Source organism: Melozone crissalis, unplaced genomic scaffold (genome assembly GCF_028551555.1).
Source record: "Melozone crissalis strain CALT ecotype California unplaced genomic scaffold, PUWL_Pcris_2 ptg000023l_1, whole genome shotgun sequence".
Classification (NCBI taxonomy): domain Eukaryota; kingdom Metazoa; phylum Chordata; class Aves; order Passeriformes; family Passerellidae; genus Melozone; species Melozone crissalis.
This window is the reverse complement of record NW_026535801.1, coordinates 7,029,756-7,045,054: the sequence shown is the minus strand read 5'-3', so window position 1 is coordinate 7,045,054 and position 15,299 is coordinate 7,029,756. Positions and strand designations below refer to the sequence as shown.

General features: G+C 43.0%; 1 protein-coding gene across 3 annotated transcripts in view; it reads right to left on the bottom strand.

Moving 5' to 3' along the window:
* IKZF2 (IKAROS family zinc finger 2) overlaps nucleotides 1-15,299 on the bottom strand; it is a 111,365-nt gene that overhangs the window by 26,999 nt on the left and 69,067 nt on the right. For 2 of the 3 annotated variants that reach the window (XM_054278258.1, XM_054278257.1), the window contains one exon: nucleotides 12,975-13,142. The exons of the other annotated variant lie outside the window; for it this stretch is intronic. In XM_054278258.1, the coding sequence (XP_054134233.1) occupies nucleotides 12,975-13,142 (168 nt within the window). The remainder of the gene's footprint in view (nucleotides 1-12,974; nucleotides 13,143-15,299) is intronic. 3 annotated transcript variants of the gene reach the window in all.

Genomic DNA, 15,299 nt, shown 5'->3' with positions numbered 1-15,299 from the left:
CAGCAGGAGAGTGATTGTCTCCTTCCACCTGTGCAGCCTTCCCATCCATCCCCTGCTCCTTCTCTGCCTCACAACTCTGATAAACTCTGCTGTATTTATCACCAACAATGCAGAGCAGCTTGAAATAAAGGTGGGACTTTTCTCACCTACACCAGTGGTCTTTCCTGCTCCACAGTCAAAATTAACCACAGTGTTTGGTAGGAGGAAATCACTAGCATTTTGTAAAAACAGATCTCAGCACAGCAATATTAACAGTAAGGTATCCTTTAAAGGATGATGGGGTCCTTTAAGGGAGGAATCTGAGATACTGGGCAGCTTCTGTTCTAGCACAAACCTCTACATCAAGTACCTAGATATAGAAGCTAGACTAATCTTTTCTAGGTAATAAAATTCTGCAATTCCTGTTAATCTCACTATTTTTCCTATTTTTTTGTTGTTGTTGTTTGTTGTTTTTTTTTTTTTTTTGAGGGAGTTGTTAGTTGTTTGTTTCAATACAAAAAATAAACCCAACAATATCAGAGTATTTCTTAATACCCAGGATTTTTTAGGTTTGTTCACTAGAGAGAATGAATAGAAAGGAGGGAATGAAAGATTTGGGGGTTTAGGATGTTTCCTTTTTGGTGCAATTAGCTTTGCACTACAAGTCCTGGATAGATTCAGAAACTAATTGTGAGTGAAAGAGAGGTTGACAAAATGTAAGGGAATAAAACATGGGTGTGAAATTAAACCAAAAGGAAGAAAAAGAAAAGAAAGGAAGAAAAAGCATCTGCTTAGGCTAAAATTAAAGACAGAAAAGCTGGACAACAGAAAATAGCTCTGTAAGCATCCAGAAATACTTTCAAAAGGTTTCCTATAAAAACAGAGAATTTAGGAAACTCTGAATATACTTAACTACATTTCCTGATGGAAAAAAAAATAAAATCACACTGAAGGCTACACTAGGCTCTTTGAAATAGGTGATTTCACCCAGAAGTCTGGATGAAGAGTGAAAAGATGTAAATTTTCTTGTTCCTCATTACCAAGAAAAAAAAATCTTTTTATAAAATATCTATTCTTTTAATTTGTGTGGAAAGTCTTGTAACTGAGTCAGCAGATGGGAATTGAGAACGTCTGGGTTCATTCCCACTGTGACACTGATGTCTTGCCTGTGTCAAGTCCCTTTTTGTTGGCCCTCTGGGATCCTCCCCTGCAGAACATGGCTGGGCAGTAAACCTTCCTCTTCTCTTTTCTTGTGCTGGAACTCAGAGAAATGACTGTGTCTCACCAAGAGCCATCTTGGTGATCTGACACAAAGTCCTCTTGATCACCTGACACAAAATGGCCTTTCCTTTCTCTTCACCACAGTGTGATCCTGTCCCAGGGCCTGCACTCCAGCACTTCATGCTGATCAAGGCAGAAATCTCGTGCTTCTCAGCCAGATCTTTGCAGCCTCTCGAAGTTGGCTCATTTTCAGCTCTTGGAACAAACTCTCTGCTTGTAGAAGACCATATGAACATAATGGATACATTTTTCACAATATAGCTAACACGGACGTTTTACTATGGCACCTAAAAGTCCAACAAAGCACTTTTCCTGGTGAATGATCTATCCTCTGCAGCTGAACAGCTTCACTCCAACACAAGAGGCCAAAAATCAAGGTTTGATGCTGCCTGATGGAAATGTAGCTATGGATAGCAGACACACCTGGCCCTACAGCATTCCCAACACCTGCAGTTTCACCCCAAGTTAGACACCCTGTTCCTGGAGTCAGCTGAGCAAAGAGGAAAAGTTACCTTGCATGTTTGCTCACTCACTCCCTTCCCACTCATGAAATAAATATTGTAAGGTAAATAAAAAGGCCAGTTTATCACCTTGTGCTATTATTTGTTAGTATGGGAACCCAGATTTGTGATGTTTTAATTCCTGGGGTCAGAAACTCACCAACAGTGTAGACTCTGAGGAAATGTGGTAATATCCATGGAATTTACTCAGATTAGTAAAATTACAAATGATACCACAACATCAGTCAAAACTACTTCCACAAATGACCTGTTTTCCTGCTTGAAATTTTCCATTCTTCCGCTGCTTCAAAATTCAGAATTAAGATGGATTTTATCCCCAAATATTTTCCAATTTACGCCTTAAATAATCTCCCTGCTCCACCCTGGTGTTTTATAGGACTAAAACTAATATTATATATGAATCACAGAATAAGGTGTCTCCTACAAAAGGCATCACTCTGTTAGGAAGCCATTCTAAGTGGCACATTCAGTGTTCATTTACCCTATGGGCTCCATACCCAGTACACCAACTGTATCAGTTTTTGTTTTCATAACCTATTCCTGACACCCAACAAGAACTGGGAGTGCTGCTCCAGGATTTGGCAAGAAGGAACAGGCTGTGGATGAGCAGGTTTCTCTGACTCACCTACACGGATCAACAAGGAAAAATAAAAGGGAGAGGGTGGGGATTGCAAAGGGAAAAAAAAAAAGGAGAGGGAGAGGAGTGACGTGTTCCCTTGGATGCAGTGTGTAATGCTGCTGGCAGACTGCCTGCTCTGGTGCCACAGAGTTCCAGACATGCCAGTCCAGCTGACTCAGCTCTTTGGAAGAAGGAAAGGGAAGGGGGAAATTTGTCAAACGTTTCTGATACCTGAGGGACAGGGATTGCTGGGCTCTCCTCGAGGATCTTTGAACCCTGCTTTCACACCAGGGACTTCAGGGGTGTCCCCAGAGAGGTATTAGAGATGCCCACATGATAACCCTGCTCAGAGCCGCTTGTGTCTGTACCAAATCCTGCCTCTGTGGTTGTTGGAAAATTCATCAGCACAGCTTTATCCCACAAACCAGAAATGTCAGGCCTTTCCTAGCCAAGGCTAACTGCTCTCAGACAAGACACTGTCTCCAAGGAAACGAGCAAAAAGCAGGCACATGAAGGGTATCCAAGTGAGAGAGAGTCTATGGCCCATGTCACTATATAAAAATCTCAACAGCAGATTCTCTGCAGTCTTTTTTGCATGTGATTTATTATTTAGAAAGACCTTGAAGCCCTTAAATCATCTGGGCTCTGGCTACCTGTGAGGCCAGCTCTGTCCCACGAGGCAACACCTGCTGGGAACAGCCCCAGCTCTGTTTGGCTGGGGGGACCCTGTGTTGTTGTCACAAAATCACAGAATGGTTTGGGATGGAAATCATCCCATTCCAACCCCCCATCCCCACACCTTTCACTAGACCAGGCTGCTCAAACCCCATTCAGTTTGGTCTTGACTTGCACTCCAAATAAATGAGGCAGGAGGAAGAAAGCATCCACCTATTTCCTGGCAAAAGGAACTGGAACACAGGCTAGGGCTTAGGCTGTCAAAGCCCCTAATTCTCACTGAAATCAAGCAGACCTCACTGTTCCTAAAGATAAAAGCCACATGGAACTAGTCCCAAAATGAGCACTGGGATGATCCTGTCTCAATTTTCCAGTCAGGATTCTCCCCAAGAGAGGTCCTTGGCTGTCTCAGAGCACATGAGAACATTTATGCCTCTTGCTGGAATAGAAGGAAAGGACATGTGCTTGGGGAGCACATTCCCTTAACACAGAGCAGCTGGCACAGATCACTTGCAGCCCTTCCCAGTGGCAGAACAACTCTGGCACCTTTGATACAAAGAGCCCAAACAAATTGTAGGTAGAATATCCCTTTTCCACAGGGATAGCTGTGTCCCATCCAGGTGCTCTTTGTCAAAGGTTCAATAGTCAGGGCCTCAGCAGCATTTCTCCAGTTCAGGAATGAAGATAGAGATCTCGACTGGCTGTTGCAAGGCGGGGAGGGAACTTGGGGCACCCTGTCTGAAATCAACACAGCACAGTTATGCAAAACATGTGTGCAACTGGCATCTCTTGTGTAATCCTGGCTGCAATCAACCTCTCTAACCACTCCAGAAGGGAAGGAGGGGCAGAGGGTGGAGAAAGTTCACACTTAGATCAAATAAAAAATGGGAAAATATCCAGAGAGCTTTAGTCAGGTAAAAACACAGTTCCCTCTCATGGGAAACCTCCAGGACAAGTTTCCTTGAACTTCACACAGGGTTATAAATAGGAGGAGAGTCACACAGAGTTCAGTGCAGGTTCACTGTAAAAAAAATCTAGACATTCTCATTTTCCTTCTTGAGTGATATCCATCAATATCTTAGCTGTAAGCCAATTCATAATTACAGGCTGCTGAGAGCTCAGGAGAATACATCAGTAGCAGCTTTCCTAAACTCTGCTGTGGCGTGGGTTAGGGGTTATTTTTGTCCCCCTTTAGTTTCTCTTGGCTTCCTTTCCAGATGGCAAAAATACCTCTTTACACCTTAAAACATGCTGTCAAAAATGTCAGGGGTGGCACTCCCTGTCACACTGCCCTGTAGCACAGCTCTGAGATATCAATGAAAGAAGGCCTCACACACTTGAGGTTTCACAAACTCCTTCAAGAAGGGACAAAAGCCAGCTCCAAATGCTGGGTGTCCTTTCCCCAGAGATGATATGCAGAAGATTTTTGCCCTTGCAAATAATTTTTTTAGGGGGAAAAAGGAGCCCAACACTTGTTTGCTCCTTGGAGCTGCTGTGATATTTGCTGCTCAGAAGCGGTCTTGGCTTGGTCACATCAAAACCAGGTCTGCATCTCAACTGCATGAAAAAGTTCTGGCACCTCTTGAATCTCTGTCTTCAAAATCCACTGCAGATATCTCAGTGGCTGGCTCTGGAGCAGGAGGGCTCCTGGTGTGCTGCATCATGTCCCTCCAGCTTATCCTAACACAATGAGACACCCAAATCCCTGCAGATGCAACACCTGCACCTTAAATCCAGGGTTTGTATGTACATGTGCTAACTTGAGCATAAAAATACCGCATTTCTGAAACAATCCCTGGTGACAAGAAAAACAAGGGAACTGTTTCTAGCTGGAACTGCAAGGAGCAAAGGACTACAGATCTTTAAATACCTGAGCTACTAGAGCCTCACCTGCCAGCCTGTTCCCAGCAGTTGTGGTGCAGAAAGACAAGTGATGCACACAAAGCTACCTTGGTGCTTAGGTCCCTGAATTTGCAAATTGGGTCTCATGGGGGTTTTCCTGTTTCATTTTCTCATCACTGAAAAACAGATAACAAGGAGGCAACAACTCATAGCAACTTCACACAGGCTTGGGGCTGATGGAATAGATAGGGGTTTTTAAAGAAATGATGCAGAAATTGCAGGCTAAGTAGTAAGTCCTTTAGTATTATTAATAATCACCTTACTATTGTGTCTGAGATAATCACACTGCTCTCGGGGTCTAATACCTCAGTGGTTATGGTAACAATACAAAGTTATTATTCCTTCCACTTTGTAATTATCTCGTTTCACTACTGCACAAAGGCTAAGTAAACCTAAGGAGATCATGTACAGCACTGTGCAGCTGGGGCACCAGCACCACTGAGTACTCTGTGATGTACTTACATGACCTTCATCACAGCAATACGTTTGTGCCTTGCCATGATTCCCACGTGCTGCCCTCTCACCATCTCTAAGTGGAGAAATGCTCTTTATTTCCATTTCACTGGCAGGCAGCTGAGGTAGAAATAAGGTTAAGGGGGTCTGCATCTATACTGGCCCCTGTTTCTAAGGCATCAAATGACTTTGTAATTTAGTTCCCTCATAAACGAGTGAATAAGGGTAGCAAAAACATTCAAAATTAGTAATAAAAAAGAAACTAGAGGATTGGAAGATAAAAACAGACTAGAACAGAATCAATGCTAGATATACAACTACAGCCTATCATAGTGTAAGCTTAGCACAGGAATTACTCACAGTCACAAAAGATAGTGTTAGAAAGAGCAATAATCTACACCAAAAGAAAGAATAGTTAAGGTTAAATATCAGGATGAGAGTCACAGCTATAAAAAGCAGATGGGAAGTGGAATTGTCTCCCTAGGGAGGCAACAGAAACAGTCTCTCTGGATGTTTAAAAAACAGGTTAGGCATGGTGTTTAGAAGCACTGCTGCTCTACATGCACAAGTCTTACCACATTCATGCTTTACTGATGCCAGTGAGATCCCACATTTGGCACTGTGGCAGAGTAAAAGCCCAGAGGAAACAGAAAGCACTGTCTTGTTTGCTGTGCCAGAGCAGCAAGGCTGCCCTAGGAATTGGCAGCAGCCAGCAGCAGAGAGGGGCCTGTGTGTGCTCCAAACTGTAGCCCAGAAGGGCAGGACCAGGTGCTTTGTGCCATTCCATGTGGCCTGAGGCAACACAGAGAGGGACAGAATCCGGGTAAAGATGCTAACATGGAGGGGAGACAGGAGACACACAGAAAACTGATGGCAGCAGTTCCATCCCAAACACAGGCTTCCATCCTTGCCTGGGTATTTCATCAGGAATGAACCTTCACAGTTAATGAGAGATAACCCCATGTGATGCTCCTGCCTGAACAAGAGCCTTGTTACCTCCAAGCACTGCAGAGGACTTGCTGCTAGACCTGGCAAAGCCATGGTCCACTGGGAGAGGCAGCAGGAGGGACCTGTCTTACAAATACCAGTACAAACTTAGCAGCTGATCTTGCTGTGAACTGACATTAAGAATGAGAATGCTCCCATGGTGTTGGTGCCTGTGATCTCTAGGAGAGGGGGAATTCCCTATGCAGCCAATTTACAGGGAGCACCCAGGCACTGAAAGTGCCACCACCTCCTCTGCTTGCATTGGGACACCACAAGACACAGGGAGCTGCAGGACATCTGCTCCTGCTGTCTCAATCACACACTCCAGACAGGAGTGGGGGAAAAGAAAATTGATACCTAGTCCTAAGAGAGAGAGGGATTCATGAGGTTGGTACACAGCCCATCTACCTTTGTTTGCCAGGACCACTCCTCCTGTTTCTCTGTTTCATCTGTCAGAAGCAGATTTCCTGCACTGAACAGTTAAAGACTGATTCCTAAATTACAGCAGGTGAGAGGTAATCTTTATGGAATTTCAAGGCAAAAACATAAAAGTGAACATTCCTTGCTTTGGGTAGAACCATATCTTTTCACAAGTTGCCCTGAAAACAAAGACCAAACGTGCTTCTCCTGGAATGATCAAGATTCCTACAGCATCTTTAAATCAAAGATTTCTTTGATTCATGATTTCTCAGTGGTAATTATGCTCTGTAGAAAAGACCAAGCTTCTATATTGAGAGAATCCTGAGCATAAAAGATAATCTTTCCATATAGCCAATACCTTAATTGGTATTGGGTATAAATACTAGTATTTATCACAATAGTTGCTCTGGAGATGAAGAAGACCCCTCCACTCCAAGAACCAGGTCCAGGTGGGGCTCTAGCAAAGCATGGGATACAAGAGGGCTCAACAGAGGATTTAATTTTAAACAAGGATCCCCAGGGCATAAAGCCCGGGCACAGCAAACTCCTACCCCATACACATTCCGAGCTCACCTCTAAAAACTCACACAGAAATAAATGGAAAGCAGAATATCAGAGATTTTAGGCTCTCTCCAGCATGGAGTGAAGGCCTCTAGGTGCTGGAAGCAGCAATGAGAAGCAGAGCTGCTGCAGGATTGTGCACATGCTCACAGCAGTTTGGAACCCGCAGGCTGATAAGAAAAACCCCAAATGATTTTGTGACGAGGGTAATTCCACTGAGTTTAACTGAAACAGCCTAAGAAAACCTGAGAGGAAGAGCAGCTCTGCCTGATTAAATAGAGCTCTAAGTATCAGATCAACAGCATAAATACCCACCAGCTCATCACAACTGAGGGAAGATGCTGTTTGCTAACCTATTTGGAGAAATGGCATTTGTATGCAGAATATCCCCTTGCCTCTTCACATACATATTTGGTTTTTCAGATTGTACCCTATGTGTCTGCTTTGAATTTTTTTCCCCATTCACAAAGTGTTTGAGCTAGTCCAGTTCAGAGTGTAATGAGAACTTCAGATCACAAGATTCATCTAATTATGACATTCCCATCCTCAAAAACATGGTTACAGAGCAGATACCGGGCCTTTTTAGAGTGGAGATGTTAATAGTGGCAAAAGTTCCCTCAAGATGAAAAAGAGCAGTTTAAAACATTGACTTCATTATTCTTAATAACCATCCTTGCCACTGTTTCAGTAATTCTCACTGGCTTTTCACAGCTGGGAACTCATGGACAGCACTGTGTATTCCAGCACTTGTTCATGCAATTTTTCAGCCAAAATAAGCTGCTCAGAAGTGGGGCTCTCCCAAACATGCATTGAGGCAGGTGTGTCATCAGGATTGGGGAACAGGATCCTTCTACCTCAGGTCTGCCATCCAGCTCCAGGGGTCTGGGCACACCTGGGAGGGCTGAAAGGAAAATCCTCATGGACAAGAAGACATGAGAAAGATGGATTTGCTAACCAATAAATATGGAAGAAGTTTCCATGAACAGGGCATTTTCCTTTTTAATTATAGGTGCCTTTCATCCTGCACACTGTACATGGTTTGCTAAGATTGTGCTTTTGAGAGTTTTTGCCCAAGCCTTTCTTTTCAAAACAAAGGATTTCTGCTTTTCTTTTGCAAATAAAGGGGTACCATTAGTGCAGTGCTATTGGAGAGCTGGGCAGAAATAAACAACATGTAGCAGCAATGCAGGAGGAAGAGTGGGAAGAAAAATATTTCTTAAAAGCAAAAAAATTGTTTGGGGGGGACACTTTCTAGGCAGGAAAGCAGAACCTTCAAAGCAAATTTTCAAATGCATTGTGAGGACAATCTTCTATGAAAAAATAATAATCTGAGTACCCATTTTTTAAGGAAGAAACAGACAGTAAAACTACTTTCATATATGCATAACACTTACATACTCCCACAGCAATGAACATGACTGAAGCTGCCAAGTAAAAAGAAAAATCAGGAAATTCCAGAATGAATGTCCATGTGGACAGTTTGTGCGGACACATGATGAGACAGCCTTTTAAGCACTAAACAATTGGCACACAGGACCATCCTTACTTAGTGCAATGGATGGATGATGCTCACTTAATCAAAACCTATCCTGAGTTTTGTTTTCCCCTTAGCAAGTGATCCCATCCCTCATTTCTGACTTACTGCCCAAGCCCTGCTCTGCAAACTGAGGTGCCTGTGTTTGCTATGGGCTCTTCCACATTGCTCATCACTGCAGCCTTGACTTCTCCAAGCACTGTCAGAACATTTATGTTTACAATAGCATTATAAGGGGAGGGCTGACTCAGCTCCATTTTAGACACAAGAGGAATCCATGCCAAAACCTAACTGCTAAGTTTGTGTGCCCACCTGAGGATGGCTTTTTGGGGTAAAACAGCATCAACATTTTGGGGTAAAACTGTCCTACCTTTCAAAGTATGGAGGCCAACATCTGGATGGCTTTAACCATCAGATTGACCTGTCAGATTCTGCTGCCTTCCTTAAAACTTCTGGGGTTTGCTCATTTTTGTCTTTGCAATTGTTTTGTTGTGCAATTTCAGAGGGGATGGAGAAGACAGACATGTCTCAGGGTGAGACAAAAGGTGCTTTGTGAATGCCATCAGCAGATTGGCTTTATCTGGATGTTTTTCTCCTTAAAACAGCAAAAGTCAGACAAGGTGAAAGGTGAAGCCAATCCCTGCTGATTTTTCCAGTGCATCCTGCAGGAATGGGCTACCAACTTCTGCTCCAGCACTCCACAGCCTTACATTGCCATCCTGGAAGCCCTCTCTGGCACCTCTCTTATATTCTCTGGGTTGTGGAACTGTGGAGTTAATTCTGAAAACAACACCTGAAAGTCCTGTAAGTACCTTGAGGTACATGCCCACTCTTAGTGTAATTCTGAGCATGAATCTCTCCCCAGGCATTATCCTACTGATGTCCTGAAGGCATCATTATATTCCTGAAACCAAAGCAGCTGCATGTGGGAGGAAAATACAGACATAAAGTTCATCAGAACTGTCTATGTCCCTAAAAGGTAAATAACTGCAGGAGTAAATCACTGCAAGATAAGTCCTTAATTATTTAGGGCTAAACAGCAGTAGCAGCATTACAGATGAGAAGCAATATTTTGTTAACCACTCAGCCTGGGAACACTTACACAGTAAGATAAGATTCTGCACAAGAAGAGGAGGCAAAATGTAGATTGTGATGCTTAGAAACATTTTCAAACTAACAGGAAATAACATTAAAAACCATGAACAAACATCAATCCAAAGGAAAAAAAAAATATTTTAAAGTTACTAGTAAGTATCAGCTCTTTCAGATAAATCAAAGATGCTTCTGCTAATTTCTGTTTGCATTTACATTTCCTTATTTTTTACCTTTCCTGTTGTACTGTATGAAAACTTCACTAAGTACAGGAAGAACTGACTAAAAAGCAGCAGTGAGAAGAAGTCACTGACTAAGTGGTGACACAAGCAAAGTGCTCTGAAATCCACAAGTCAAACTAACTGTGAGGAAAAAAAAAAAGAGATAAGACAGAATTCTCCAATTCCTTTATAGGATAATTTGCCTTCCATAGTAGTTTAAACCTTCTTGGGAAGGAGAAAAGATTAAGGGGGTTTTGCTTGGTTATTTTATTTTTTTATTAATAGAACTCTTATTTAAGTAGGCAAAGAATATACAAAAATATTCAGAGAATATTCAAAGAATATTCAAAAAAAGGGAATTGGTGTTGCATTCATGAAATTGTGCACCAGATTCACAGCTGGTGCAAAACAGGAGTACTTTCCTTACTTAGAGGATGTAATTCCAATCTCCATCAGCTGAGGATCTGATCTAAAGAGCTTTCCTCTTACAAAAATATATTCAGACTCACCTCAATTTAGACACTAAGTGTACCAGATCGAAACTGGCTTGAAGTCTCCTACTTCAAAACAGTTTTCAACCTCTTCTTTCTGTATTTTATCCAATACTCTCTTTTCTGGTCAGAAATAGCAGAAGATGCAAACATTGACAGAATCATAGAATTATTTGGGTTGGAAAAGACCTTCCCTACAGCTGCTGGATCTGCTCCACCTTCCAGGCCTACTTGGAGACTTTGATGTGTACTTTATGAAAGCACAGCATGCTTGTGCAGTACACTGATATCAAACTGTTTAAAGTCCCTTGGGGACATCCACCCATCTTCTCCATGATCCGGTGGGCATAAACCAACCCAGCTTGCTTATATGGCAGGGACAGATCTTAACTTCCATGGCCAGAGTGGCATTTCACCTTTGTGCAGGGGGATAGCAGGTTTTAGGGTAATAATCCAGGTTTTAACTCTTCACCTGTGAATGCTAAGAATGCTAAGAACTGCCTTGGAGAGTATTGTGGGAACATTTGTCTGTTCCTGCTGGCCCTGTGCTGAAAGCTGCTGTATGTGAGTGCTTAGAGGGGTGACACTTTCTCCACTGAAAACAAAGCCTAAAATCACAAACTGAGCAGAGCTGAGCACTGCTAAGTCAGTTAGGGAAGGAGCTCCAGGGGAACTCGTGCTAAGCAGCTTAGGGGCCTTCTGAAAATCCCACACCTTGATATTCCATCCTCACGCAAAACACAGAACCATCAGCACGTGTTCTTCACACAGGAAGAACAATCTCTGTCAATGGCAGTATCTAGGTAACAAAATCTATATTCATGTTGTGAGAAGGTCTTCAAATGCAATGTTTGTGTTTGGTAATAAGGGATATGTTTTTGTGACAACTCCCTTTTTGTTTTAATTGTGAACATTTGCATTGTGGTCTGTTTTCTTTTTAAATTTCCAGTTGAAACTACAGTTATAGTCAGATGTGTGAAAACTGCAGCTCACAGTTCCACAGACATTTTCCCCTACTGACCTTCAGATCAAATCCAGCTCAAGCATTTCTCTCACAGCCTAGTCCCAACTCTTGTAGTCCCTTGGAAGTTCAAAGCTTTCTTTCAGCATTTGCCATCAATACAGCATCCTGCATGCTCCCAAATCTGCTTGAAGAAGCTTACTAGCTTACCCTTTCCTATTCTTGGAAATGCCAAAGCAACTCTGTATCCTAAAACCAATTCAATGCTCTGAAACAGAAACACCTACAGAAGTGAGGTTGACTCTGGAGAAGAAATACATATAGAGGGTCAGGAAGCTCATGCAGGATTTCTGCCTGCAGTTGCACTTGCACCACTGTATTTCAGTAGTCACGCATTTGCTAACACCCCAAAGAAGTTTATTCCTAATGCTGCCACTTGCAATTAGTCCAATTATCTCTGCTCATTCAACAATTAAACACACAGCCTCTTACAAATGGCCCAAACACACAGATTGAACATTCAGGAGGTAAGTTAAGATCTTACTCAGGAGTCCTGCACAGATGAGTGAGTGAGCAGAATGCAGCCCCCTGGTGCAGGGACAGGGGCTAAAACCACAGCTGATCCTGACTGCTGGGCTCCAACACCACACAGCTATGAGACAGGTATTTCTCATCAACTTACCAAGAAACTATATCAAGTAGAATTGATACAGACATGATCCTCTCATTTAAGGAAAGAGAAACCCAGTCTCTCTTGACCACCTTCAGCTCTAGGGTGAGTGCCGTGGCTGCCATGAGCTAGGAGACTTTACAGCAAGATCTAACTGAATCAAAAATGTAATTTAGAGGGCTTTGAAAGATGAACAAGTTTGAACTCAACCACCATATGGCATTTATTAGATGAAGAAATGGGTATGAACTGCAAAGCCGGCTTCCAAGAGCCCACAGTTATTCTTTGTGATCTCTGGAATTTCACAGCCACTTTGGGCCCCAGAATGTCAAAACAATCTGCCAGCGAAGCCGGGATACACCCAAGGAGACACTGAGAGGGAAATGCGATAGCATCAGCAGAGGAGCTCAGTTACACAAAAGGAGAGGTGTGGCTGAACCACAACTTTTCTGATTCACATCAAGGCTTTCCCAAAGCTGAGAGCTGCACTCTCTGAAGAGGACGGTACAGACCCAGAGCTACGCTTTATTCTCACTACCCGCTGCACTGGGACGGTGGTAGTGATAAAGGAAGGAAGAGGTGTGAGGAGAAGCCGAGGTGGGCTCACCAGAGTGTGTCCTGAGGTGTCCTGTGAGGGCGTCCCTCCGCCGGCAGGCGTAGCTACAGAAGGGACATTTGAACGGTTTCTCCCCAGAGTGCAACTTGATGTGCCTCAGCAGGTTCCCCTTCTGGGTAAAAGAAGCTCCACATTGGTTACAGTGGAAGGGGCGTTCACCTGGAAGGGAAGGGGAAGGGAGAGAGCTGTCAACACACATCGGAGGATGCACAGAGGCCACTTTCCCACTCTGTACCAGTGCCACTGCACATGGGTACAGTCCCCACCACCACCATCGCACGGCACTGCTAAAGTCAGAGGCCGTTTCTTTTGCACAATGGGCAAAGCCTCCAATAGTGATTTGAGGCTCTTTCCTTGAGGTGATCAATGCTTCCTGGTTTTCTTGAAAGTTCTTCACCTCAGAGCTTCTATCCTTCATAAAAGATGAGCTCTGCTGAAAATTTAGATCCATAGCTGTGGTTTTGCACTTATATTTAGAATAGGTCCAATCCATATGAGTATTCAGAACTGATCATAACAACTGGACCTCAGCAAAGGTGTTAAGGTCTTTGGTTCAAACCAAACATTCTGCTTGCCTTATACTTTAACTGATAGCCCTTTCTAAAGGCTGCTTTGCATTGCTAGAGTGACATGGAGGGCATGGATGCGAGTGAGGATCAGGGTTGCAAGCTCTGGGCAGTACTGCAAGTGTAGAAAAATCTTATACCATTAAACTGTAAAGCAAGCAAATTTGCACTCTACACAAAACAAATTAACAAGACTGATTTGATGAAAAACTAACAGAAACCCCAGACCTTACTCTACCACTTCAGCCCATGTCTTCACACACACTCACACATACATCCAAAGCTTATTTTTATGTTAAGCCTTCATATTTTCCTTAGACAGTGGGGATTTGGTCCATTAAAAAAAAATCCACCATTTTAAAAAAAAAAATATTATTTAGGGGAAAACCCCTGATGAACTCAGACTGGCTTTCTGGAACATTATCAAAACCATACTCTATCAACACTTGTTGAGGACAGTGAGACTGTTCCAGCAGTCTTGCACAGGCAGTCAGCTCTAATCTCCTGCTTATGTCCTGCTGAGCAGATCAATTGAACACAAGCATACAGTTGTGCTAGTCACTTATCCAAGTGCCTTACTGCAGCTGGACTTTACAGCACAGAATTCCAGAATGGTTTGGGTTGGAAGGGACCTTAAAGCCCATCCAGCTCCACCCCCTGCCATGGCCAGGGACACCTTCCACCATCCCAGATCACTCCAAATCCCCTCCAGCCTGGCCTTGAACACTTTCAGGATGGGACAGCCACAGCTCCTCTGAGCAACCTGTGCCGGGGCCTCAACCTCTCATAGGGAAGAATTTCTTCCATATATACCTGATTTAAATCTACCCTCTTCCAATTTAAAGCATTTCCCAATGTCTACACTAAGCAGGGCCCCAGCTCAACAAAGTTATGATCATCAGATTTCAGATGTAAGCAACCTCAACCACATTTTTCAGCTTATCACCTATTACAGAATCTTGGCCTGGGACCTTCTGAGTTTGAATTCAGTGGCCTGAAGCACAGACCTTGTAAAAACAAACTCATTCTGTGATCTCTCTTTTACAATTGCTTTAAAACAATTACTCCCTAGCTGGACAAAATGAATGCTACCTGTGTATCAAAGTAGTTCAGGTGTCTGTCTAGGGTGAAGTCCAAAACACATCTGGAGATTCAAATGGAAGGAGAGGGAGGGAGAGAGCTCTTACAGATGTCCACAAGCAATTCTTATGTCAGTGGATCAAATCACTGCCAGGACTATGATGCTGCCAGGAGGGCAGCACAAGGTGTGCCATGCATATGCCAGACTCTGCAACTTCATTTCACATGTGGGAGATGGAAATCACATCTGAGGCCGCCACAGAGGTACTCGAGGAGATACTAAGGTTCCTACAGTCTCACTGAGAACATTATGGAGTAATAATAATAAAAAAAAATCACAGCATAAAGCTCTTCTTCCAATACTCTGAACACGAGCTCATTAGAATTGATAAAGAGTTTGTGGTTTCCCTTTCAAACTCCCACACTATACTTAAATGATCTGATTAGCCATTATCTTCTTTTACATCATTTCAAAATGTCCATAACAGAGATCTGTAAAGAGACTGCAGTAGAAAAATACATGGGGTTTTTCTTTTTTTTTCTTTTCTGTTTTGCTTTCGCTGTCTGAGAAAACAGGCAAAACCCTTTCCTTTGACACATTTCTGAGTATTCTGGAATGATAGCTTCAGTTTCAGGATGACAACATGAAAGAAGGTAGCACGTTTCTTAC